This window comes from Myotis yumanensis, unplaced genomic scaffold (assembly GCF_028538775.1).
Source record: "Myotis yumanensis isolate MYYU_CA2020_CCGP unplaced genomic scaffold, mMyoYum1.0.hap1 SCAF_6, whole genome shotgun sequence".
NCBI lineage: Eukaryota > Metazoa > Chordata > Mammalia > Chiroptera > Vespertilionidae > Myotis > Myotis yumanensis.
This window is the reverse complement of record NW_027223757.1, coordinates 19,315,916-19,342,685: the sequence shown is the minus strand read 5'-3', so window position 1 is coordinate 19,342,685 and position 26,770 is coordinate 19,315,916. Positions and strand designations below refer to the sequence as shown.

The 26,770-nt window shown below is 41.2% G+C and overlaps 1 protein-coding gene across 1 annotated transcript in view; it reads right to left on the bottom strand.

Annotated features, from left to right (window-relative positions):
• Nucleotides 1-1,279: 1,279 nt before the first annotated feature.
• The window catches only part of LAMA2 (laminin subunit alpha 2), a 472,106-nt gene continuing 446,615 nt past the window's right edge, over nt 1,280-26,770 (bottom strand). Inside the window, exons 56-65 of the mRNA XM_070417672.1 lie at nt 25,545-25,693; nt 19,801-19,977; nt 19,372-19,540; nt 13,750-13,862; nt 13,245-13,434; nt 10,827-10,982; nt 9,316-9,469; nt 6,294-6,424; nt 3,193-3,415; nt 1,280-1,517 (exon numbers count right to left, since the gene is read on the bottom strand). Coding sequence (XP_070273773.1) covers nt 1,363-1,517; nt 3,193-3,415; nt 6,294-6,424; nt 9,316-9,469; nt 10,827-10,982; nt 13,245-13,434; nt 13,750-13,862; nt 19,372-19,540; nt 19,801-19,977; nt 25,545-25,693 — 1,617 coding nt within the window. The 3' untranslated portion in view covers nt 1,280-1,362. The remainder of the gene's footprint in view (nt 1,518-3,192; nt 3,416-6,293; nt 6,425-9,315; nt 9,470-10,826; nt 10,983-13,244; nt 13,435-13,749; nt 13,863-19,371; nt 19,541-19,800; nt 19,978-25,544; nt 25,694-26,770) is intronic.

Genomic DNA, 26,770 nt, shown 5'->3' with positions numbered 1-26,770 from the left:
GGTAAAATAAACATCATGCACAGAAATTATATTAGGAAATAAAATTTTTAGGTTATATTTCAACGAAAATGTTTCAGTGATATATGCCTTTTAAGTTACTGGTTTATTGTTTACTGGTAAGTGAACAATTCATTTTTAGTATTATATCTTACACTTATTGTAGAGTGTTATATTCACTGAAAATGTAGAGCCCAAAGCTCTAAGTTAATACTGTTATATAAGATGTGTGCTTAATTGTTATTCTGGAGCTTGGTTCTGGTATCTACCCAAAGCCTATAAATCATTCTCAAACAAGAAAATCAAGTAATTAAGCTCTCTGGCCTGAATCTGATCTATACTTTCTACCTTCAGACTAAAAAGGTATGCACTTACAGAGCTAGTTAAACTCTCTTTTAATGAACCTGGATCAGAGAAATGATTCGCTAATGCTTTCACAAACAGGGAGTATGGGAGCTGATTTCCTCCCAATCAAACATGCCAAATCCACTGTTGTTTCAGTGGTCTGGACAGAAAGCCAAAGCTGACATACATGGAAAAAGATGATAAAAGTATTAATAGAAGTTAGTAAAAAAAAAAAAAAAAAAAAAAAGCGCCTTCACAAATTACATTTGAGCTCTTCTTGAGATGACTCTAGGGCAGTGGTTCTCAACCTGTGGGTCGCGACCCCTTTGGCAGTCGAATGACCCTTTCACAGGGATTGTCTCAGACCATCCTGCATATCAGATATTTACGTTACGATTCATAACAGTAGCAACATTACAGTTATAAAGTAGCAACGAAAATCATTTTATGGTTGGGTCACAACATGAGGAACTGTATTTAAAGGGCCAGAAGGTTGAGAATCACTGCTCTAGGGCATGTTGCAAATTCAACAGTTTATGGTCAGTTGCCTTTTACCTTTAAAAATCACACAAAATGCCCAGCCGGTGTGGCTCAGTGGTTGAGCGTCAACCCATGAACCAAGAGGTCACCTGATCAATTCCCCATCAGGGCACATGCCTGGGCTGGATCCCCAATAATGGGAGTGCGGGAGGCAGCCGATCGATGTTTCTCTCATCTATGTTTCTATCTCTCTTTCCCTTTCCCTTCCTCTCTCTCTAAAATCAATAAAAACATATTTAAAAAGTCACACAAAACAAGCAATTATTTAGAATGAAATGGTTGGTTTAATATTCATGGACTTGAGAAAGAACTGGAATTAAAATTCAGTCTTGGATCTGAATTAGCACCATCTGAATACAGAAATAATTCAATATACATGCACAGATTAGTTTTCGTAACATACACAGGTAAAATATATTTGTTTTACTTGATATACTTGTTTTGAAGAACCCTCCTGTGGGGTTAAACGTATTTTTGTTATTAAGCTGGGCATGACACAGGTTGAACGCCCCTGAGCTCCAGGGCCTTAACAAAATTAACTTCCAGCGGCTTGCCCGTGCCTTTGGTGAGCCTCAGGGATCGGATGCAACCTCTGAACGGAACGTTGATTGTCAGGCCAAACTGGTTAAGGCCATCTGAAAAGCAAAGCAAAGAGGGCGCAGTTTTGAAATGCAGCCACTATACGGAAGAGCATGTTTCAAAGTCAACTTCTGGTTTGAGATTAAATTGGAAGGTTTTTATGCAAACTTAGTGATTCTTAGCTTTACTAAGAGTTAAACTTGTAGAGAAATATTAGCTTTTTATGGTAATGTACTAGAAACCTGGTGCACAGATTTGTGTACCGGCGGGGTCTCTCAGCCTGGCCTGCGCAGGCTGAAACCTGAAACCGGTTCTCTGATATCCCCCGAGGGGTCCCGGATTGTGAGACGGTGGTTCTTGGGTGACGCACCCCGGAATCAGGCTCCCTTCTCTATGGTTCCAGGTGCGTCACCTGAGAACCACAGCTGCCAAGTCACCGCAGCTCAGCAGCTCCTGCGTTGAGCATCTGCCCCTTGGTGGTCGGTGCGTGTCATAGCTACTCAAATGGTTGGGCAGTTGCTTAGGCTTATATTTATATAGAGATTATAAAATTTGGAGGCACACACTTAAAGACATCAAACAAATCATTTGGTTTAGAATGAACACTTTTACAGTTATGGCATAATTATTAAATTTATTGAATAAAAAAAAGCCATGGATCAAGTACTTTACTGAATTCAGACATGGGCTTTTAGTGGTGACTTATTCCATTCTTACATTGTAAAAATAAAATTCGAAAGGTAAAATTGGTTGAAAACGTATGCAAAATCTTCCTCTCATTAGGGAGAGACTCCTGTCTCCCAGCAGGCCTACTAGGTGCTCACCAGGATATCATTTCATAGGCTGTGAATGAAGAAAAATATTACCGTCTTCATACTATCTTAGGGCTTATCCTGATTGAAGCAGAAGTAGGTCTTGTTAAAACCTACTTGTTAAAACAGAAACCACTTTGGAAAAGAGGCGCTCTGAATTGGTCCTCATTAGAATCCTGTAGCTTTTCCTCAGTCAACCACTGCTGAATATACATGTTGCTTGTTTTGCTAAGCAGAGGAGCTTAACCATACATGGGGACAAAAGCTTCTTGCCAGAATGCTGAAAGGCCATTCCAGGAGTCTGTTAGTGCCGTACTTGTTAAGAGGCACTTGGCTTATTTCTCATCAAGTTGGGCTCTCTTGTTTATAGGCACTTCAGGTAACTCTCTGCAGTTCACAGGCTATTTTTAATGTGCTGGAGAGGGATTTCGATTGCAGTTATTACTTGGGTTTCCCTGTAATAGAAGTATAAACTCTAAAATAACCTAAGGGGGAAATTAGCTACATTTAACCCAATGAATTCCAGAACTTGAGGAAATAAGTTCCATAACCTTTTATGATTCCTCGGGTATATTAATTTTTAAAAATTCAGAAAGAACACCAACTCTGGCCTCGGTTATTGTTAAATGCCTCTTATCTTTTATAGGCCAAATTCATTTCCACTATCCTCCATCACCCCACAAATGAAACTTGGGGGCTGTCATGAAAAGTTCAGTCTCATGTGGTTTCTATAAGTAATATGCTCATTTTATACGCTGGAAATGTGAGGGAAGGTGTTATTTATGGGAGCAGATTCTAAAGCGAAGAAGCAAGTCTACTTAAGCACACATTCTTGGACATATTTATAGAAATATAAATGTTTTAAAAATCATGAACACAATACAGCAAAGGAATTTTTACTGGGGTGGACAGTGCTCACCTGGGAAACCTCCAACAAACACAGGGTCATTGGTGTCAGCTGATGTAGAGGCTGGGTTTGGGCTCTGGGCTTCCACCTGGTTCCCATCCACTGTCAGCTCAATGCGATGCTTGATCTTGTTGGCCCTGACTGTATGCCATTGTCCGTCACACAGATGCCCTGGGACCCCGGCATCATAGACAGCAGTGAATCGGCCGGCGCCATTGTCTACGTGAAACATAATCTAGAAAGGAACAAAGTGAACAGTCATGGACGGTTTCATGTGATGGTTCACATGATAAAAATTGTCAGGTCTCTAGGAAAGACATCAGCTGGAGTAGTTTGAAATGAACATAATGGGGTCATTAAAATTAAAAAAAACAAAAATGACTAAAACTGCCCAGCGGGTGTGGCTTCGTGGCTGAGGGTCCACTTATGCATCAAGAGGGCCCTGGTTCAATTCCCGGTCAGGGCACATGCCTGGGTTGTGGGCTCGATCCCCAGTGAGGGGCATACAGGGGGCGCCAATTGATGTTTCTCTCTCATCTATGTTTCTCTCTCTCTCTTCCTTTCTCTCTCCCTCTCTCTCTCTCTCAAAAAAAAAATCAAATAAAAATATGTTTAAAAACGACTAAAACTGAAACACAAATTAAAGACCAGGAGTCACAAATTATGATCTTTGCTTTGGGGCATTGTTGGGAGCAGTAGGCAAGATGTGTGAGGCTAGTGATAAATCTGCTTTTAGAAAATGTGACATATAACTCGAGACTAGCTGACAAATAAACAGGGAAAATTCTACCATAGATCTTTTTAAAATGTGATCGTTCTTAGTGAACCTTATAACATTTTCTTAAAAGATGTTTAGAGTGATTCATTAATTTGGCTTACAAATTCATTTTAAAAGGTTATTGGTTCTTTTTCAATTTAAGCTTTTGATGTTTTATTCATATGTGTTTTTTTTTTTCCTTTATGGATTCCATTTCATATATAGGATTGAGAGTTACATAAATTACTTTTTGGGGGCAGGCTTCATGTCACAGGTGCCAAAGACTTTGGACCAGAAGGCCAGTTAAATTCTTAACAATGAAGCACTTAGATTGGTAGTTCTTGCCTAAATGAGAAAAAGCTGTTTTCAGTAACACTGAACGGGTCCCTGAAATTCGAGATGACAGAATTCTTTTGAAGCTGACGAAGAAAAGAAACATACTGAAACATTAAAAACAGTCCATCTGGCAACGCTTTTGACAAGGTAAAAGAAACAGGAGTTTTAAAAGGAAGATTAAACGTACAAGAAAATACGTGAAAAGTTTGCAAACTATGCCGTGGTGTAAATATTAGTTAAGATTTTACTGTATTGGGTGGAGTTTGCAATAACGGTAGCGTGGAGAGGAATCCAGGGGCATGGTAGTGGAACTTGATACCCTGACAAGTTGATAGTAACTGTGATTATAAGCAGGTTATGAAATGAAGTTTATTCCAAGATGTAGGGAAAGCATGTTTTGAAAATCTGGCAAAACTATGAAGTGTTGCTTATTTGTTCCCCCTTTAGCCTCTATGCTCCTGGATCTTTTTGCTTTATTTCCTTTGACGATGGTTTAAGCCCAGAGGAGGCAAGGAGAAGGCAAAGGATTGCATATTTTGGGCCACGATGCGGTGTTTCTTCTTGGGAGGCAACAGTACCCTATGAGTGGAAAAACAAACAGAGTTGAAGTATGATTCCTATTTAATAGCCAGAAAGAAAACTTGTGAAATTTCTTGCTTTGCCTTCCTCTTTTTACCTGCCCCCTATCGTACAAAATATATACACACAGGTGGTCCTGTTATCGTTGTCATTTGCTATTGATATGAATAAAGGAAAGAAAGCAAAGTCACTTGGGAAGCTTCACCAGGCAACTACAGCTTCACACCACGCTCTTCCTCCAAGGGGACAACCCCATCAGAAGTGTGGAAATCTTGGAAAGTTAATTGATTAGTTTGAAGAAGCTCCTGATTAAAATCCCCGAAGAATTACCTCGCTGTCTTTTTTTGTTTGTTACTCTTCACCTGAAGATATGTTTCCATTGATTTTTAGTGGGAGTGGAAGAGAGAGAGAAAGACAGAGAGAAACATTGATGTGAGAGAAACACATGGATTGGTTGCCTCCTGCATGAGCCCCAACCAGAGCCCGTGCAAGGGAGGAGCGTGCAACCAAGGTATGTGCCCTTGACCAGCATCGAACCCTGGACCCTTTAGTCCGCAGGCCGACGCTCTATCCCCTGAGCCAAACTGGCTAGGGTTCCCTCACTGTCTTGTTCTCTCTTGCTCCATGGCCCTCACTCATCCGTGTGTTTGTGTGTTCTCTCTCCACAAGCACATGACCTGACACACAGATGCTGGATTGGACTGTATTTTAATGTGGAGCAGAAACTATGGGCAGTGGCTTTTATTCTGACCCGGCTGAAGACATGGTTAGACTTTTTCCATGTTAGGATGGAGGGAAATGGGACAATTGGAAGCCCAGGGTTTTATTTTCCACCCAAATAAATATTACTCATTCTCCCGTTCGAGTCTCAAGAAATTCTTTTCCTCCTGACATTGCAAGAACTCCACTCCCACTGGTAACAGTCCCACTGCAGGGGGCTATTGATAGACAGCCAAGGAGTAAAGAGGTGTTTATATTGGATCATCCATTGTAAGCAAATTAACAAAATATATTATATAATATAAATTTATTATAACTTTTTTCTTTTTTGAAATGGTATATGGATGCTTTTAAATAGAAATTGAGACACCAATATGTCAGCTAGCCACCTATTACCATAAGAGGCAAAGACTGATTTTAGACAATTGAAGACTCCTATTTTCTCCCCCACTAAAACCAAGAGTTTCATAAACTATATTTACAAAGAGGAGAACAGTAAGAGCTTGAGATCTAAAACTATTTCATCCATTATTAGTCAACACAATTGGCTTACTGTAGGATTAGCACATTTAAAGTTTACATTGATCTACAGAATAAGTGTGTTAAAAACACACATAATTGAGATAATCCCTGAAGAATGAAAAGATACAATCTAGCTTTCTCTCATTAAAGAACAAAGCTTCATGAAGAAATCAGAAATATGTAGATAGCTGCCGCTTACCTTTTCATCAATCATTTCAATACCCATTCCATCCATTTTCTGGCTGCTGATTCCCAGGAGAACCCCGGTGGTTCTAGTTGTGCGGAATTCAAATTCCACAAGAAGGTCCAATCCCACTTTGAACCCACCAACTATAAAATAAAGATTTAAAAAACTGTAGATTAGAGTTTAGGGATTATTAATTCAAATCTGTATAACGGAACTGTTTTTACTAGATTTCAGTTCAGATGTTAGCCAATTAAATAACTAAGTTCCAAACTTTCATATGGCCTGTACTTCCACTATTATATTATACTAGAGGCCCGGTGCACAGATTCATGCACATTGAAAGGAAATTAATTAGAAGGTGGCCGGCAGGGTGGGACTGGGCCAGAAGGGCCAGGCACACTCTAGAGCCAACCTCCTGCAGTCCCCCCTGGTCAGCTGCACCTGGGGTGGCATTGGGGCTCAAAGGGCATCTGCGGAGTGAGTGGGTTCTTTCTGCCAGGTGGGGTCCCTCGGCCTAGCCTGTGGGGATCGGGCCAAAACCAGTAGTCCGACATCCCCGAGCAGTCCCGGAGTGTGAGAGGGCACTCTGCAAAGTTGCTGTGGCTCGGCAGCTCCTGTGTTGAGAGTCTGCCCCCTGGTGGTCAGTGTACATCATAGCTACCAGTTGGAGCATCTGCCCCCTGGTGGTCATTGCATTTCATAGCTACTGGTTATATATATAACACACTTTATAGTTATTGCTTATTTTCTTGGCTGTCTTCCCTCCTAGAATGAAAGTTCTGTGAGAGCAATGACTTTGTATATATTAGTCACCATTTTATCCCTGTGCCTACCAAAGTATCTGGCACCTAGTGGAGGTTTAATATATATTTGTTGGATGAATGAATGAAGAGCACACACTGAGACTGACTCAAAGAATCTCACATCCAGGAATGATTATGTTAGAAGCCTGGCTGTAGGGTTAAGTCAAGCATTTTAGTGAGTATTCAGCAAAATTTTACCGGGCACTCCAAATGGTGCCACAATGATCTGAAAGGGCTCTAAAGGTCCCAAACATTTTAGTAATAAGGAAAAGAATTGCAAGTACAATTTTGAAGGAGAATATTTTGGGACATAACTAGACTTTTATATTTCATCCAGATAATTTCTCTATAATTTTCTCTATTTAATTCATTGGCTTATTTAATCTTTTAGCAAATATTTAAAATATGCCTCTTAGAAACAAAGTGATTCATTAAGACCAGACTAGACCCTACCAACTGCATGGAGTATTAGGGAAGAACTCATGGAAGTTTATTCATGTCTTGTATTTTATTTGGCAAGAAAAAAATGCTGTATGAAAACACAACTGTCTTCAATGAAGAGTGGCACCTATTATTATTATTATTTTTTTAACATTGAAGGAGTCTGGAGAGTCCCTGTATCATTTATTTTATTTTATAAAAATATTTTTTATTGGTTTCAGAGAGGAAGGGAGAGGGAGAGAGAGATAGAACAAAGATGTCAAAGGTTTAAATTGAAGCTGTATGTTTTTGGGGTGACATAACCTCCTCTGACCACTCAGGTCTTATATAGATTGTGTGTGGAGGGGATGGCAAGCCTTGTTGGAAACTGGGGGAGGGGCTAATTGTCCGGTCTAGTTTGATCCAGGACCAAAGCGCCCAGGCAGCATGGCAAGTCAATCTAACTGCAGGAGCTGAAGCTGAAGCTGAAGTTTGCCATCAAATCTGATCAAAAGAATGCTGGCCATCTGTGAATTTGCAGAAATCTTGGGGGAGGCTTTGGGCTTTTAAAGCACATGGAATTTGGGGTTTATCTTAACCCCCAATGTTTCAACATTTAACATTTTCTGTTTCATTCCCAACATGCTCTTTGTTGGAAGGCCCTGCTCTTCTATCTCTGACAACTTAGGCATGTGAGTGTTCAAGTCACCTTTAAAAAAAAAACTTTTTTTTATTGATTTCAGAGAGGAAGGGGGAGGGAGAGATAGATAGAAACATCAGATGAGAAAGAATCACTGATCAGCTATTTCCTGCATGCCCCACACTGGGGATTGAGCCCACAACCCAGGCATGGGCACTGACTAGGAATCGAACCATGGCCTCCTGGTTCATGGGTTGACGCTCAACCACTGAGACACACCAGCTTGGCTCAACTCACCTTTTAAATTCTCACTCAAATATCAGTTTCTCTGTAAAACCTTTCCCAACAAAAATTAATCTTCCTTCTAAATATCCACAGAACCTGCATGTCTTTTATAGTTTTTATTCATTTTTACTTGCTTTCTTGTAGTTTATAAACATATAGAATCTTATCTATGGATAGTAGTATATTCTTGCAGAAAGAAACAGCATCTTATTTACTTCTGTTGCCCATGATGACCTCTACATATTATGTGCTCAGTCATTTCATTTTTTCCTAATGACCAAATGCATGTGACTGTGGTAACCATGGTTCTGGATATTACATCTTAATATATATAATGCCATATCTTTTTGTTATTATACAGAATGTATTTCATATTATTCTTTCTAAATTGTACCTTCACCATCAGTGATTTAGATCTGCACTGGAAATGTTCATTGAAAAGGGGGAAATACTTAAGGAAAGATACTTAGGGAAAGATGTCAGTAATCGATCAAGTAATAGAGCCATGGAAGGAATTGAAAAAAGAACTAAAAATGTTATCTCCATGAAGGTAGACAGGGAATACTTAAAAGTAGATACATTATATGGTATAACCAAATGAACCTTCTTGCAGAATTATATTTATTCTGCCATTATTGATCACTGGGGAAGGAGATGAAATAAAGTTTCCAAATAGCCTTTTACTTTACTTTTTCTATTAGTTCTTATCAGAATCAGATACATTAATCTTTAAGAGGCATTTTTATTGCTTCTGCAGGCTTTTATTCCTGGTTTAAATAAAGGATACCAGTTTAGGATCCCAGGGATGTTCATGCTTCCACACAAGCAAGACATTAATATTTGTGCCTAATTAATATTCAACAGGAAGCAAATGAAAGCACCTCACCTGCTTTGGCAAAACCTGTTCCATCAAAATATGTGCCTTTCTGAGCATTTGCAAAACATGTCCCAACGTGGAAGCTGGAGGTTGGCTGCTCCAGGTCCACAGGGGCCTCTGCCATGTGCAGGTTCCTGATGCAGCCATCGATGCTGTAGGTCACCTGTGAGTCAGGTCAGAAGAAACAAAATCAGGTTTTGCCTCTACGTGGAATGCAATCATTCGTGGGGTGTTCTAAGCATGTCATCATCAGCCATTTGCCTTAAAGCACCCCCAAACTGCCTGAATCTGCACCCTCACCCCAAGCTTCACAGCATGAGCCTGGAATATGATCATTCTGATATTCTAAATTACTGCATAGAGGGATGGGCTCATATGGGTATCATAACTTTTAATTAGCCTATATTTTTACTAATAATTTTTCAACCTTAATATATACACATTTTGCTACAACATATATATGTTCAAATTCTGTTTGAAAAGATAATTAGGTTTGGTTCAGTGTTTCTTCCTTATGAAAACCTAATAAAAGCCGTGAACCCTTTCCTGAGAAAATGCACGTACACATAAAACTTGAGAGTCTGCACGAAACATCCAAAGTTTAGGGAATTAGAGAAATCAATCAATCATTCTTGGCTCTGTTACATTTCATGTGGTTTCAGGGATGCAATTTAATCGCCCTGGCCATGCTCACTTCAGAGGCTCTCCTCTGACAGGCTTGGGTGGCATATCCAACCTCTATGAGAGGAAGGCAATGCCGACCATCCATAAGAGGAGCCAAATGCTGAGAATTACAACCATGATGAACCATAGTCTTTGATGAAGGACAGCTCTACGTTATCATGTGTTCTGACGTGAGCATAGAATGCATCACATTTGTATGTAGTGTGTTCTCTAAAAACACGAATCTCCTGTGCTTCTTAAACGAATGCTTTCCGAAGCAAACAGGACACACATTCTAACAAAAACATTATATTATAAATATTGATTAACAAAATTGTTCAGTCTTTAAATTCTGAATCCCGTATTGGATAACTGTAATCTAAATACTGCATCTCTCAATGTTTTGAAACAATACTGTCAATACTATCTCTATCATCCTCTTTGTCCCATGCTTTCTATGTTCTCGGGACTCCTTCAAGCACGTTAAGTATATTACCTCACTCAACCTTTACAGTAACCTTGTTTGTTTGGTATTATTATTATTATTATTATTCAATTTTACAAGAGAGGAAACTGTCAGTGAGGGATTAGGTAAACTGCTTAAGATCACACAGCCAATCAATAGTTAATTAGGCATTGGAACCGGAGAAGTCTGACTGCAGGATCCATACTCTGTCCTGTGGTATTGCCTCTCCCTAGTCCAATCTGTCTGGAAGACCTTCCGTCACTTCTCAGAAAAGATGATTTCCTGTTTAATTCTAAGTGGTCATTGGCCAATGGGACCTAATAATTAAAAACACATCCATGACTCAGCCAGATTATGTAGGCCACAAAGAAACAGATTAGTAGACACTTACGGGGCCGATTCTCCGGGTAGTATAGTTGATGGGTAGCCCACCAACATACAACAGTCCCACCACATCCAGGATGTCAGCCTTCTTGGGACTGATGGTTCTGTTGGAGGCATCGTCTACATAAAGAATTCCTTCTTGCTTAATTCGAGTAATCTTAATCTACAACAAGAAGAGGAGCCATCAATGCCAATCATGGATACATTTCAAATATGCAGAGGGTAAGACATGAGCGCTTGAAGGGCATTCCTCAGGAAAAGCAAAATAACTGAGTGTCTAGATGTGCTAAGCCCATCACTTAAGTGAAATTAAACCTCTTTTATAGAATATCTCAAATTCTGGTTTTCTTTCATTACTGCCTTCTGGAAAAGAGCACGAAATCTTCCTGGGTGAGCTTTAGATTGAAGACTCTTCCAGAGGCTGCCAAGTAAGCATGTTGTGAGGAGCCGGGCGGATTGAGAGCCCTGTCACGATTCCGTGAGCTGCAAGATCCATGTCTGTTTTTAAAAGTGCATTCGTTTGATTGAGCAAAGCCTGGTCTCCCCAGCACAATTTCAGATACGCTGCATCCCTCTGCCTAACAGGCCCTCCTCCCGCGGAACTGATGGGAGGGCAGAGCGTCCAGGCTGCACTGCTGTTTCTGCAGCAGCTGATGAGCGCCGTCAGGAGGAAGATGGAAAGCCGGCTGATGCTGAAACTGCTGCAGTGGAGTGAATTATCTTCTGGGATAGAATGAGAAAGGGGTGTGAAGACCAGCTCCAGCATAAAAACCTTGAGTCTGAATTAAGAAAAATGTGCATGGAATCCTGTGAAAAGCTGGGGGCGGGAAGGGGGGTGAACAGGAGAGGCCTAGAAGGGGGTCAATGGGGGAAAAGGGGAGACATATGTAATACTTTCAACAATAAAGATTTTAAAAAAGTGAATCTACATCAGGATGAGAAGAATTTAGGACCTCATTTTACACTTATTCTGGTTTGGGAAGTAATTAAAAAAAAAACCCTTCAAAAATAAAATCCCTTCTTAATGTGGCTATTTATTGTATTTAAGCTTTCTTTCTTAATCCCAGGCTAATTGTGGTCCAACAATGTTTTTTTCTCAAGTGTTATATGTTATTATCTTATTAGCCAAAGATGCAACTATACCTCAAGGAAACTGCCTTTATACACATCAATATTTGCAAGTCATAAGCTCCCAAGCAAATATGAAGATTCCACTTTTTTTTATTTCCAAGATAACAAATTAGTTGACATTGCACTTTTATTATATATTTTTAGGTTCTTTGGCTTTTTAAAAAAATATTTTTATTGATTTCAGAGAGGAAGGGAGAAAGAGAGGGTGATAGAAATATCAATGATGAGAGAATCATTGATCAACTATCTCCTGCACGCCCCACACTGGGGATCGAGCCTGCAATCTGGGCATGTGTCCTGACTGGGAATCGAACTGTGACCACCTGGTTCATAGGTTGATGCTCAACCACTGAGCCACACCGGCGGGAAGGTTTTCTGGCTTTTCACATGATATGCTAATCATACGAAATGTTAAATGAGCATTTAACAAGTCCAAGTATGTCAACATATAAAATACACCATCTAATAACATTATACCCTAAAAATTAAACATTTTATTGCTCTACCTAGGGAAGCTTTACTTAATAGGCTATCACAGGTGCAGAAACAAACTCAGAGTTTTCATTTTAACCAGGCAGTATATTATCTACTTGTAGTCATGCCAAAGAGGTAAGCTGGCAAATGGGCCTTCTGTGCCCATAATAGTACCAGTTTCTGGGTGTAAGGCCAATGTTTTAAAAGTTGTTCCAAATGACTGTCGGTGGAAATGATACCCTGGAGCCCTTTAAACATGATACAACGGATTCCCAGACTCTGGGTTTTTACAGACCAGAATGGGGTGGAATAGGAGGGTAAGTCTTAAGGCTCATTTTAGTATTGCCAGCTTTTAAGTTTGCCAAGTATAATTTCATAAAAGAGAGGCCATTTTTCTGCCTTAAGAATAGAAAAATATAATCTCAAAATAAATATTATTCCTTTAACTGAATTCGTAGTGCTTTATGATTAACATGCTTCATTGCCCCAGGTTTCCCACTTCCAGCAGCGAGATGGTCTTCAACTTCCTGGCCCTTGTCTGTGGGCAGATGTTGGGGAGGCTCAGCTGTATAGCAATGATGGGATCTCATAGCACCGCGAAGAGGCATCTAAGTGGTCAAATACAAACCTACACAGGTGGGATCACATTTCCTAGCTGGCAGTCGACTACAGCACTTGCTTTATTTTTAGCCTTGGCCGCATTCCAGGAGCACCAAGTCAGTGTTTGCACTGGCAAAATAGTACTGGCACCAGGGGAATGCCAAAGGCTGCCTGTGAGTACCCGCCTTGCAGGGCACTGCCAACATCCTGGGACTGTTACCTTATGCCACTGGCCATCGTTGATTTTGGTGGGGATCATGGTGTTGGTGTCGCCACTTCCCAAGTCATAACTGAAGTAGGGAAATCCGTTTCTCAGCTGGACTGTAGCAAAATCGGCATGATTGATCCGAGCCGTGTAGAAAAGCAAGCCTGATTCAGCCTCGGTGCGTACTTCAAATTCAATGGTGAGGCTGTGAGATAAAGGCATGCAAAGTCAAACAGAAGAATGAGAGCCTTCTGATTCTAAGACAGAGTGGCATCTGAGCATGAGTAAGTTTTCATTCAGGACAGTTAAGCCTTTCCCGAGCTGAGGACTTTCCAGGTCTGCTGATTTCCTACACTGCTCCTCAGGCACAGACAAATAGAATTCTATTCTCTGTACTCAGTGAATTTAAAACAAGATCACCTCATTTATTAATAAATGCAGTGGATTAAACCTGAGTAAATGCAAATACTCAGTGCTTCCATTTATTGCTTCTTGCATCATATCTCAGAGTAATACATACCGGTTTTTAACTTTGGTATCATCAAATGCAATTGCAATGTGACTGTTTTTCGAGAGCCCAAACTGCTTGCTCCCCATCAAAAGAGCTGGTTCTGATTCTACAACACAAGGACCCTGTAAAATACCAAGAGAGGGAGTGAGGAGATTATGGGCTCTGTTCTTCAAAAAAGTAATACTGCTAATCGTTTCTTATATTTTAGTTTAATGTTGTCACATAATCTTTTTAAGTTCCTTAAGAATAAAAACAGCCTCTCATTCCTGTCTGTATTCTGCCTCATAGCAGGTACTTATTATTAAATGTTCGGCGAATGGGAATCCATTTTCTTATATTGCACCCTTGAATTGCCAAATAAAAATTCAATGATTAATTCATGTTTTCATTACCCTCTAAAGAAAAATATTGTTTATATTTCTGAGAAAACTGAAACTCCCTTTTCAATAATAAAGAGTTTTATTCTTAGAAAATCAAACAAGGAAAATGACAAGCTGGCCACAAAAATGTGTCTGTTTGCCCTCCCATATCTATCTCTCACATTACTTTTTCTTGAAAATTATCGGTCTACTAGAAGGTTTCCATGAATTTAGACTTTCAAGATAGTGTCAGCCCTTAAGCAGTTGCTAGGCAACCCAGCAATTTTTTAAAAAAATGTAACCCACCAAACACCATTTCAACTGCCACTGTTCAAAGATCAACTTCCTGGGGTGCTGATGAGGGAGAGCTGGGTGCAGGGACAGCTTCAGAGGGCTGGCACCCACACGCCACTGGGTCCCATGCTCTGCCGTCACTAACTTGAAATTCTTAATAATTTTTGAACAAGGGGCCCTCATCTTCATTTTGCTCTGATCCCTGCAAATTATAGAGCCAGTCTTGGCAGGGTGGGCCATATCTGGCTGTTGTAACCCTCAGCTCAATAGCTAATCAAGGCTCCTCAAATTACCCAGCCACCATTCCTTTCTCTTCTGTATTTTCACAAATGAGCTCGATGCACAGGCTGCTTAGGAAGTCTTTTAGAACATGCAGTCCAGGAGAAAATAAATAACCTGCACTCTCTCAACAACACATCTGTTTTTAAGATCTGCACTTAATAGCTCTGGATGGGCCACTGCCCCCGTGAGCGCTGACTCAGCGTAGGCTCTCCAGCGGCCCAAGGCAGGCTTCGGAGGCAGAGTGTTCTTTCCAAATAGTGCACCTCAGAGATGACTCATCCGCACACAGGAAATTTTTACTCGATGAGGAAAAGCCTGGCTCTCTGTGCTCTTGGGCTCGGTCAAATGGAGCACTCTGCCACAGCAGGGGAAAGGCGTTAAGTGTTCTGAAAGGCTATAAAATTGGTCCTCCTGGAAGTAGTATTTCCCTTCCTGCTTTCCAGGAGATGCTCAGTGACAAAGGGCAGACTGTTGCTGACATTTACACAGATATGCAAAAACCCAGTGGGAAGACCAGCAAAGCGCTGTTTATTCACGCAGCGGAATGGCCTCTCTCAGAATCAACGTGTGGCACCTTTCTTATTACACAGATGGCAAAACGAGCCCAAATGAATAGCAAGGCTTTGGTAGCTTAATGTCTCAGCCTTCAATGACGCTATTAGTAGAACTGGAATCATTTTTCACCCGCTCATGGTATTTTCTGTACAGAGGACCATCGCTACAAACACAAGCAGCCTGCAGTCCTCCTGAGAAATCTCAGAGCATCCTATCTGCTGGGGGTCCATTAGGGGCAGAATGTGACTAAAACATCTCTAAACCCTCAGCTCTGAAAATTGAGGGATGAAAACGGTCAGTGGATTCTGCGGAATTAGGAACCAACACTGTGCAGCCTAAATGAAAACCATCAACACGTTATTTCCATGTTCTTGTAACCACTGTGGTCACTCATCCAGTTACTACAAATAAGTAAAATAACTTTCTAATATAATTTTTTAAATGATCAAAGTGGTGATTGTAAAGATTCGCTATTTTATTGGTCACAGCTGTTCACCAGGAAGACCCTTTGTCTTTATATGTTTAGGTCCTTGTGACCAAGGCACCATGATAACCTAGCTTGCTGGTATACAGGACAGGCATGTCCAACACTGGTCCTGAGCTGGGCAGAAAGCAGTTCTCTGTCAATACTATCGTATTTTCTAGATAAAAAAAGAATGTGCTGACACTATTTTAGAGCACCTCATGGAGGGGTCCTGCTTCTCTGTTGCAGCAGGCGGACCTTGAGCAGCAATGGAAGAAGTCGCTAATAACACAGTGTTCTCTGATTGGCCAGTGTTGTAGCAGAGAGTGGTAACGAACAGATCAGTCTACTAGATAACCTCAGAGTCTAAAGCCGTTATGTTCATTGTTTGTTAAAGACATCCATATGCATGTTTACTGTCATCAATTTGCAATGGGATGGATAGTATGGATATTGCTCTAATCACACTTCTATTACCTTCCTTTATAAAACTGGACTGAGAAGGGCCCATCTAGGAGGGTTTATTTGGACCTACTTTAAGGCTTAAATGGAAGATAGTCCTCCAAACTCTATTCTGGTAATGTTTTCCCACAAGTGGCTGGGCCTGGATGTTCTGCATCACTTTCCCCGGGAAGAATCTGAAACCAGGGACAGCAAGCTTCTAGCAGTCGGTCTGCCTGATGCATCCTCCTCCTCCCTCAGGCCCCTCAGAGGGTGGAACTGCTCACCCTGACTCTCAAGGGTCTTTTTCCCTTTTAACCTTTTAAAGGGGAACTTGTGAGATGGAACAGAAAGCGCCTGTGGTTTCCACAACCATAAAATGACCTTGTCATTAAGGACATTTTCAACCCTGTTTCCTGTAGAAATCTAGGCTAAGAAAGAGGGGTAGGAGGGTCTTCTAATTTTAAAGAATAGTTATTGCATGATGACTCTTCCTCCTCCAAGCCAATGTGAGCTTGAGCAGAGGCATCATTTTTATGGATGTGATACTGTACCTGTGTTATTTGGGAAACACTGATCTCTGAAATGTGTTAGAACAACAATGATAATAAAAAAAATTTCCCTGTCAAGAGAGGCTCATCAATCTCAACATGTTACCATCCTGCCACCTAGTGGAGACTCTTTAAAATGCCACGAGTCCATGAGGAAAAAGGCGCTAAGAGAGGACAGGATCGGCCTGCTTCCTGTTTGTCTCTGCTGCGCAGGTGACGAGTTGTGGACAGACAAGAGTGGGGTGGGGAGTCTTAATGTGGCGGTGTGAGTAGAGCAGTGGCGTGGCCAGAGAGGGTGATGAAGGAAGCCACGTGTGGGCCAGGTGAAAGTGCAGCCAATTAGCAACGGAGCGAGAACACCTTCACCCTCCCTCTGTCACTCATTTAACTTTGGGTCAGGATAAAGCAGTGGTCATTCCAACTGCTGGCTGTGGGCTGACATTTGGAAATGAGTTTTGGCTTCAGGATAGTATATGACTGGTGGATATGCCTGCCTTGTGTTTAGATTGGTACTGAGCAGAGATTTAAATTGCATTTATCACAACTGGCACCTTTGTTCTTGAAAGCACCAAATGACAAATGATCATAAAATGGCATTTTTTTTTTTTTGTCTTTATGAGTCAATAATCCCTGTAACAAATATAGGCTAAAACCACAGCTGAGAAGTTGGGTGTTTCTTTGTGACGGTCTTTTTTACAGATGAATTCTAAGCGGAAGAGACTTTTTGTAGCACTGACTTCAGCATTCTGCAATATAAAATCCCCACTCAAGCTGTTTATTGAGAAACTGAATATGTTAGCTCCCTGCACATGAGCTCTTTTGGTAAGTACTGGGCATTTGCAGTAACATTTACACACTAATGCCTGAATAGACTGCTTGCAGTATGGAAAATGTGTATTTCCCCTTTAAATACATATCAGTATCCAATTGATTTATCCTTCAGCCTGGACTGTACTTAGCTTTTAAATTTGTAGCATTAAAGCTGCTGGAGAAATAGCTTTCTTTGCTCTATTCTTTCCCTCTCTGCTCACTTATTTCCTCCAACTCTCAAGAGCCCTCAAGAGCACAGGGACTCTTGATGGCTACTTAACATGGCTCTGTTAGTGCTCGTGTTCTAAACTAAGTTCAATTTTCTAATAAAAACCAAGTGAAAAAATGCAGTCAGCTTGTTGTATACCGAGCCATGCAGGCCATGCAGGCATATACTTGCAGAGAGTTTGTCACATTTCAACAAAAATCAGTCATATTACATGTCCAGTCTCTTATTTACCCCCACCCTTTGCCATCCTCCATGAGAAAAATTCACAGAAACATATGTAAAAAATGTTTCCTTCAGTACTAAGTGGGCTAAAGAATAAGAGAGAGTATAAAGAGAAGATGCCACCACACTATCAAATGAGATGATACGTGTAAAATGCTCTCTGGTCTATGGTGTTCTGACATGTGTTTATAATAGGATTGACATAATCTATTTCACAAGGCAGGGATTTCTCAAGATATTCTTAAATTGCCCTGTAGTATAGGAACTGCCCTCATGTTGTAAGTTGCTGGTGGGAGGTGTGTGATGGTAAAAAGAAGAAAATGGCCCGACCAGCGTGACTCAGTGGTTGTGCGTCAACCTATGAACCTGGAGGTCATGGTTCAATTCCTGGTCAGGACACATGCCCAGGTTGTGGGCTCAGCTGTTAGTAGGGGCATGTAGGAGGCAGCCGATCAATGATCCTCTCTCATCATTGATGTCTCTATCTCTATCTCCCTCTCCCCCCATCTCTGAAATCAATAAAAATATATATTTAAAAAAGAAGAAGAAATGAAGGAACTGAGACTAGGAGATGGTTCCTACCTACGGTACTAAAACAAACAGGAGACTCACACACAGGCAGTTCCCACTTCAGGAATGAAGTCATAAGACTTAATTCTTAAATAAATTCTTAAATATACACTCTGACTTAAAAATGTTTTCCTCTCTTACATAATGTCATAAGTATGTCATCATTATTTTATATTGTTTCAATTACAAGATTTTAAATATAAGAGTGTGGTGACATATTTAAATTTGCATTTGACGGACCTGTTTTACAATTGCAGGTACCACTAGCCATTTTGTTTGGGTGGAGTTTAATGGTGTCTCCTGGCATGCTTCCAGTGTTCAATCTTGAAAGCCAGTGGGCTCTGTTTGCAGCTCACACTCAGCACAGATCTTGACTGACCTCCACACATATTTGCTTACTGTGTGATTTATGTTAATATCTCTTTCTCCAGTCTTTGGCTCTTAGCTTCTCCCTGTCTTTTCCCCCTCTCTTGGGGTAGTAATGATGAGATCTCATTCACCTTTGCATAAATATTTGTTATAAAATAAACTGTCAAACCTTTAACTTATTTTATTTTTCTACTAGAGGCCTGGTGCACAAAATTCATGCACGGGTAGGGTCTATAGACCTGGCCAGTGATCAGGCTGATTAGAGCCTCCTGGCTGCTGGCCAGGGCCTTCCTTCATTCCACGCCCCCCCCCCCCCCCCCCCCCGGTGGTCAACGCATGTCATAGTGAGCGATCGAACTCCCAGTCTCCTGGTGGAACTCCCGAGGGGACACTTTGCATTTTAGCCTTTTATATATATAGATTACAGTTTACATTCAATATTATTTTGTATTAGTTTCAGGTGTTTAGCATAGTGGTTACACTTACATGTGCCACAGCGGGGGTGCGTGTGGAGAAGGCTGGGGTGGGGACTGGCTCCGGCTGGACGACTATTTCAGCTGGAACCCCTCCATCTTCATCCTCTCGGGGTTTCTGATGGGCACAACGGCCGATGTCTGCATTTTTGAAGGACACAGGCTGTGCAAAGTCCATGGGGCTAATGGAACAGGATTAAAATGAAATATTTTCTTATTTTACATGGTCTTGTTTCCTTATAATCTAATCAAGTCCTCCCTCCCCTCTTTTATTGGCCATCAGTGCAATTTTTATAATCTAACCTGAAACCCTTCACTATTTCCTTCACCCCACGTTTTTGGACAGTGTGGATGCAACAGTGATTCTCTCTCTCTCTCTCTCTCACACACACACACACACACACACACACAGACACAAATAGTAGCAAGGAGATTCACTTACACAGAGTTAATAACAAGGTTCCATACACAGCCTTCAAAAGGAGGAATATTTCTCAGTGGAGAAGGTTGAAATTCAGGTGGAGCACCACCAACGAAAAGCTTTTTAACTTCAATAGCCTGGTCTGCTGTCAGGTTCTGCATATGCCGTCTGTCTTCATCAACTTGAACAGTAAAGATGCTGGTAAAACATTTAAAATAAACAAGTATAAAACACAGAATGTCCAATGCAATTGAATACCAAACCCTTTCACTCCACCCTCATCCCTCCCTCCTGTAGCTTTCAAGTGAGCGCAGATTTGATGATTAGGTATTCTACATTGAACAAATGATACCGCTTCTCAGGCTTGTATCCATCTGCCTCCCTCGTTAACTCTCCCTGAGCGTTTACTTAAAGGAGGCAATGGTGTAGCTACCACATTAGCCTCTGGTGGCATTGACAACAGTGGTCTACAGCCCAACACGTGAGCTTCTGTACCGTGTAGCAATGTCTAATCTGATAAGGCTCAGTGGGTTTAGCACAGCACAGGGTCACTTTTCATTTGGCTATTTCTTGGTTTGTGCTAGCTGTTATCTTCTTGCTAGGGGACAAACTGTACTCCTGAGAGCTTAGATTGCAGGAATCAACAGCAGACACTTACAGGACATTTTAGAAAGAATGTAGCTGCTGGCTTTTGAATAGAAGAGGCAGGCAAGAACACCAAGCTAATTGTTCCTTGTAATGATTTTTCCCCCGAGTGGCTGTTTCATTAATTTCCCTAATTTGCTTACGAGAGATAACTCACACACTACTAATTGAGAACCTCATGCTACTTATTCACCATCCTTGAATCCTGGGGCAAAGAATCAGAAGGAGACAGAGTTCTGATCATGAAAATGACCAAAGGCATTTTCTCTTTTGTTCTATTTTTTTAGGGAGAAGGAGAGAGAGAGAGAAACATTGATTTATCAGCTGCCTCCTGGGGATCAAGCCTGCAACCCGGGCATGTGCCCACAAACTGGGGACCTTTTGGTACATGGCATGATGCTCAACAAGTGGAGCCACAATGGCCAGGGCTTTTATTTTGTTCTAGAAGCAGGTTTTAAACTTCAGTCCCAGTCAGCATGAGGTATTAGTCATCAGTGTGGGCCACTAGCCCGAGGATCATACACAGATTGCTGAAAACGTACTTCACATCTGGGGAGAAAACCAAAGTACCTAAGTAGAAAACCCAGTTCTAAAATACCATCTTACTTGATTTTATCAGGAGTAAAAACCACATACAGAATTAGAAACAATAAGCCAGGGCAAAGATGCTCTGAAATGGCACTACGAAATCGGTCCTTGTTGGGACAACTCAAACCTAAGAGACTGGAAAGAAAATGGGTTATGTTGTAGCTCAATATGTTATTGTTCAGGGTGGGTATAGAGCAGGCAAGTTGAATTTAGCTTCAAAGGAAAAATAAGGGGAAATGACATAGTTTTGTGGGTTTTTTGTTTTTGTTTTTGTTTTTTTTAACAAAACTCTGGAAGAGCGTGTTGGCAAAATTCAGGAGGCTCAACCTCATTGCTAAGAATGCTGATGGTTTTATGAAACTTAAAAAACCACTCACTGAGTAGTCCTCCCCTCTCCTTTCTGAAATACCTTCTGTTCTTTTGCTAAAAGAATCCTCTTACTAATAGGATACAGCATTGTTCCTGTGAGTTTTCATGAGGTATTTAAGCACTATTAAAGATTGTCCTGGGAAAGCAAATCGCTGCTATTGATTAGAATTTTCAAAGAGCCAGTGGCTCGTCTCTTTCTGACGTAGACTTTCTAGTCTGGTTCTGCCCCAAGGACCATAATAACAGTCCCTTCTTACTAGATCACAGGGTGGAGATGTAGAATGGCATGAGCTTTCAGAAGGAACAGAATAGAATTAAGTATTAGTGCGTGAACTTGGGCCAGGTCTTTAATCTTGCTCAGTCTCATTTCATTCATTTATAAAATGAAGATACCAATATGCAGTTCAAGCAGTGGAAAACATAAATTAAGGGATTGCACTGAGGTGGTATTAGTTAATAGGGGCATTGCTAGAAGACTGTATAGCTAACTCCTGCTTAGAATTTACACTAGGAGCATCAAATCTAGATCATTTTAGTTCTTTTGTAAAGAAGGACTTAATCAACATATCCATTATGATTCTGACATGTTTCTTGTTTTTCAAGTGCCTATTCCACAACTCTTTACTGAAGACCACTATGTGCAAAAAACTCCCAATATAATAAAAATTACATTACAAAGTGTGTTATGATAGGTCAGCTGTATTTTCTTACAATTTCAATGATTGATATCTGGAGTTTATATTTCTTGTTTGTTTGGATATTGGTCTAAGATTTTTTTTTAAACCACCACCAATTGGATTGCAAATGTAGAAGAAGGTATTAAGAAACATGCCCTAATATTTGTAATTTACATGAAAAATAAAATTTGAAGCTTTTTTCATCGAACATATTTTAGATGGTAAGATAAAAATATCTGGGTTGCCATGTCCAAATCATGATCCTATTCTGGAAAACCCAACATAGTCCTGAAATATCTGATCCAGTGGTCTTTAGCCTAATTCTAAACCTGTCCAAAGAATGCGCTCACAGAAGAGAAATACTTGCCTAAGCATCTATTTCAGGCTCTTAGGGTTTAACTTTTTTTCCAGTTAGAATCACTGGCCATTTCAGTGGACTCTAGGAGAAGGATCAGAGGGCAAAGCAGCAGTGAAGCAGGGGTCACTGGAGTACCATGGAATTGGGTACCAAATTGACTGAAATGAGATTCTTGGAGATGAAGGGACAGAAAAGAAGAGAGAATAAGGGAGGAGGGGTAAAGTCAAGCAGAGAGGGAGAGAAAAGGCCAAGTGCAATCTTGAAAAGTTTACCTCTTAATATGGTGAAAGTCCAATAATTTTGTGAGACGATATGAAAATTACCATCTGATCTAGGGTTTTAGGAAAAGAACTGGTAATTGACATTGATGGTCTGAGAAGTATTGGGAGAAAGCAAATATTTCCAAAATAATAAGAGGATCATAATCAACATGAAGTTGAACAAGTCTCTGAGGTCACAAAAAGGAGTAAGAATAAATAGTTGGTGAGCACAGATGGAGGTGTTAAAGTCATATACAAATAAAGAGGGATCAACAGCATTGCAAATAAAGTCCTAGCTCTGTTATTTACTAGTTATGTGATTTTGGGAAAGTTTATATCTCCTCATCCATGATGAAAGGATTTTAATACAGATCTCACATACATTTAGAACAATTAAAGGCCATATTCTTTGTCTAGTATTTGACCCAGAACATGCCATAGCATAGGTATGAAGCATTAAAAATGTTTTTAGGTGAAGGTCTTAGGATCATTAGGGATCTTTGGTTAATCAGTTAATTGTAGCACTTGCTTACTGGATAGGTGATGATTGTTTTTGACCTTAGAGTGCTGAATGAGATGTTAGGATAGCAAATATGTTCTTGTTATGCCAATGAGTTCAGTGACTGCACTAATATGTCCAATACATTATCCTTTAATTAACAGCAAATGGCAAAACTGTTTGTTTATATGGCCAATTAACTGAATGATCCGCTTTCAGTGATGTACTATACACTCAGCTTAATGAAATAAAGGTTGGATTGATGGCCAACAGCTGTGAGGTTGGCATAATAAAATGCCCGTCTTGAAGAAACACCTGTTAAAAGGACACCTTAGTGCAGTGGTTCTCAACCTTCCTAATGCTGCGACCCTTTAATACAGTTCCTCATGTTGTGGTGACCCCCAACCATAAAATTATTTTCATTGCTACTTCATAACTGTAATTTTGCTACTGTTATGAATCGTCATGTAAATATCTGATATGCAGGATGTATTTTCATTGTTACAAATTGAACATAATTAAAGCATAGTGATTAATCACAAAAACAATATGTGATTATATATGTGTTTTCCGATGGTCTTAGGTGACCCCTGTGAAAGGGTCGTTTGACCCCCAAAGGGGTCACGACCCACAGGTTGAGAACCGCTGCCTTAGTGCAACATCATGATGCACTTGGGAATGTCAGAATCCTTTCTCTACAAAATAAGATATTTTGAATGATTTGGGGTCAACTATATTCCTGAAATCTGCGTTTGCTTATTAGAATTATTTAAAGTTAAAGCCTTTAAAAAGTCCTTCTGACAATGAGAAGGATTACAATTTGGCAAAGAACCTGAAACCTGCTGTGGAAACATGGAAACTCAGTACTTTAGAGCATTCCCAAATGAGGAAATTCAGTCTGCATTTCTTCTCAGAGACCATGACTGCAATATCTGGCTATTACATTAGTAAAAGTTCTTACTCTGCCCAAATATTGATCCCTCATTTGTCTTAATCATGGTTTCTAAACATCTCAGTCAGTAGACACTCTGCAAGAATGCTTAGCATCAATTCAGCTCACGATCTAAGGCTCTATATAATAACAAAAATGTGAGCCAAGGAAAGCTGAATCATTTACTTAGAAGATAAGAAATTCTTTAAAAAATGTTTTTATTGATTTCAGAGAAAGGAAGGGAGAGGGGGAGAGAGATAGAAATGTCAATGATATGAATCATTGATCGGCTGCCTCCCACACACCCCCTACTGGGGATTGAGCCCGCAACCCAGGCATGTGCCCTGATCAGGAATCTAAACCATGACCTCATGGTTCATGGGTTGATGCTCAACCACTGAGCCACAGAAGTTGGGCAAAGATAAGAAATTGTTAATACTTATCCAAACTGTTATCCATACATGAGGATAATTGGAACATGTAGGTCTTTACAGAATAGCCTCTTATTTGAACTACTGCTGCAGATTCATACTTTTGTCGCATTTAACAGTATTTTCTGTGTTCTCAGGTTTCAGATTTGATTTCCGCTTCTTTCCATGTCTTCAATCTAATACACAGATCGCTGGTTTGGAGGTCTAACGTCTCCGGGCTTCTGTTTTCTTTGTCTCTAACTGTCCTCCTAAAGAAATTACCACTCCGGGTTGTCATATAACAATTGTGTGGAAAACACAGTTGACTTTGCCAATAAAGAAAGTAGGAAGAAATTCCAAAGCAATGAGAGCTCAGCTTACAGCATTATTATGTGTATCCAGTTCCCTGACTCAGGGTGGGAAGCAAAGGCTCGCGGGGATCCACGGAGGCAGCCAGCCTCCACACAATGATGGCAGGACAGCCACCTTTCCCTTCTCTCCCTCCACGCTGCTCCCTCAGGGACCCCGCACACCCGGGAGGGGGACAGGGGTGAGGCACGCACATAGCAGTGCTCAGTAGGCCCTGCAGCCCCTGCACGTTCCAGATCGGTGACAGGTTTCTAAGCAGCTGCCATCACTGCTTTGGAACCTGAATGAAACAGCAGCTGCCGGAGGCTGTGGGCTCGGGCGAGCTGCTCCGCGCGGTTGGCTATGTGCATACCTTATTCGAAAAGGGAATAGCTGAGCGGTGCAGAGGGAGGGAGAGCTTGTCTCATCTACAGCTTCAGAAGATACATTTGCTTTTTCCCAAGGTGGAGAGGAGAATGGCACAGAATAAAAATGTGAAGAGTAGAACTCCTAAGGGCCAAGGTAAATGAGGTTTCTGAGCAGGAAAGGTAAAGAAGAAATGAAGCCACGGGCGAGTTTTGGGCAATGCATCGCATGCCCGTGCACACAAGGGCCCAGCCGGGCCAGGCTGCAGAGGGGTGCATGTTAGTACGGCAGGGGGTTCTCAGGGCGGCTGTTACCCTCTGGTTCTCTCCACGTGAACGGAGTGCTCCCTGCCGTCGTGAAACAGGCTTGGCTCTGGTTTGACAACAATTTTCCTCATGATTCGCGCGCCCGTGGAGAGATGCACTTCCAGGCGGCCCTTGTTCAGGAAGATCGCATAGTAGGCCTGCAATGCAAGCGGTCGCCAAGGTTACAGAGAAAGCCCACTCTTGACTTAGCGTTAGAGGTTCCCTGACAGGATGGCAGATTCATCTGCTCCGAGATCTTATCCGAGAAGTGAAGACTCTATGTTTTCTTAAGCAACAGTATTGAAAGCAGCTGGAAATAGCTTTTTAATCATTTACCATTTCTGCCTGCGAGGTAATGTGCAAAGGGGGTGTAGTAATACCGAAGTCTCTGCAAAGCAGATTTGCGATGCAGACCCTGTCAGGTCTGCAGGCAGTGGGTCTCTAACTCACAGAACCCACTGGGAAACAAAGGGTGCCAACAAAAATCCCCTCTCCCTTCTATTCAGTGGACACCGGCTCCTGGAAATCTGGTCTGACTCCCAACCTCCTGGCATTTTGAGTGTTTAGACTTCAATTTGTTCCCTGAGCTGGTGGAATAGATTGCTATCACCAATATGTAACTTGTCTCCCTCATTTAGGAAGAAGGAAGACAATTTTTCATCCACAAACATGCCTGCTTTCTTCTTGCTGCCGTTACTATGGCAACCAGGATGGCTTAGAGATCAGATTAGGGACCTCAGGGAGCTGGAATGCAGCCCCCGACCCCAAAGCTGAGGCCACGTGTGCTGCCTTTCTTGTGGAGCACGGGCACCTGCTGCACACTGGCCACTTGGTCCTCCGCGAGTCACCTGCGGCGGTGGGGACGGTGCAATCTCACATCGTGTCTCCGAGGAGGGACCAAGTCGTCTATATGGCTGTGGGTCCAACACAAAATGGCCAGCGGGTTGGATCAGTGCTCACCATCCATCAAAGGGCCATTGCAAACGACTCACTCAATGAGTCTCAAACTCCTTTAGCAGAACATAATCACCAACAACTCTATGGGTATCAAGACTGTTAACTTGGAAAACATAAACTATGTCAGCATTGCTTCTACAACAGACAGGAATATTTAACCTTGTTTCCTCTTTCAGATAGCATTTGCTGTGAGCTTTTCACAGCTAAATATTCATTATCACTAAAATGTTGAAACATTAACATGTGACTTCTAATCTACTTTGTACTACAGTAATTAA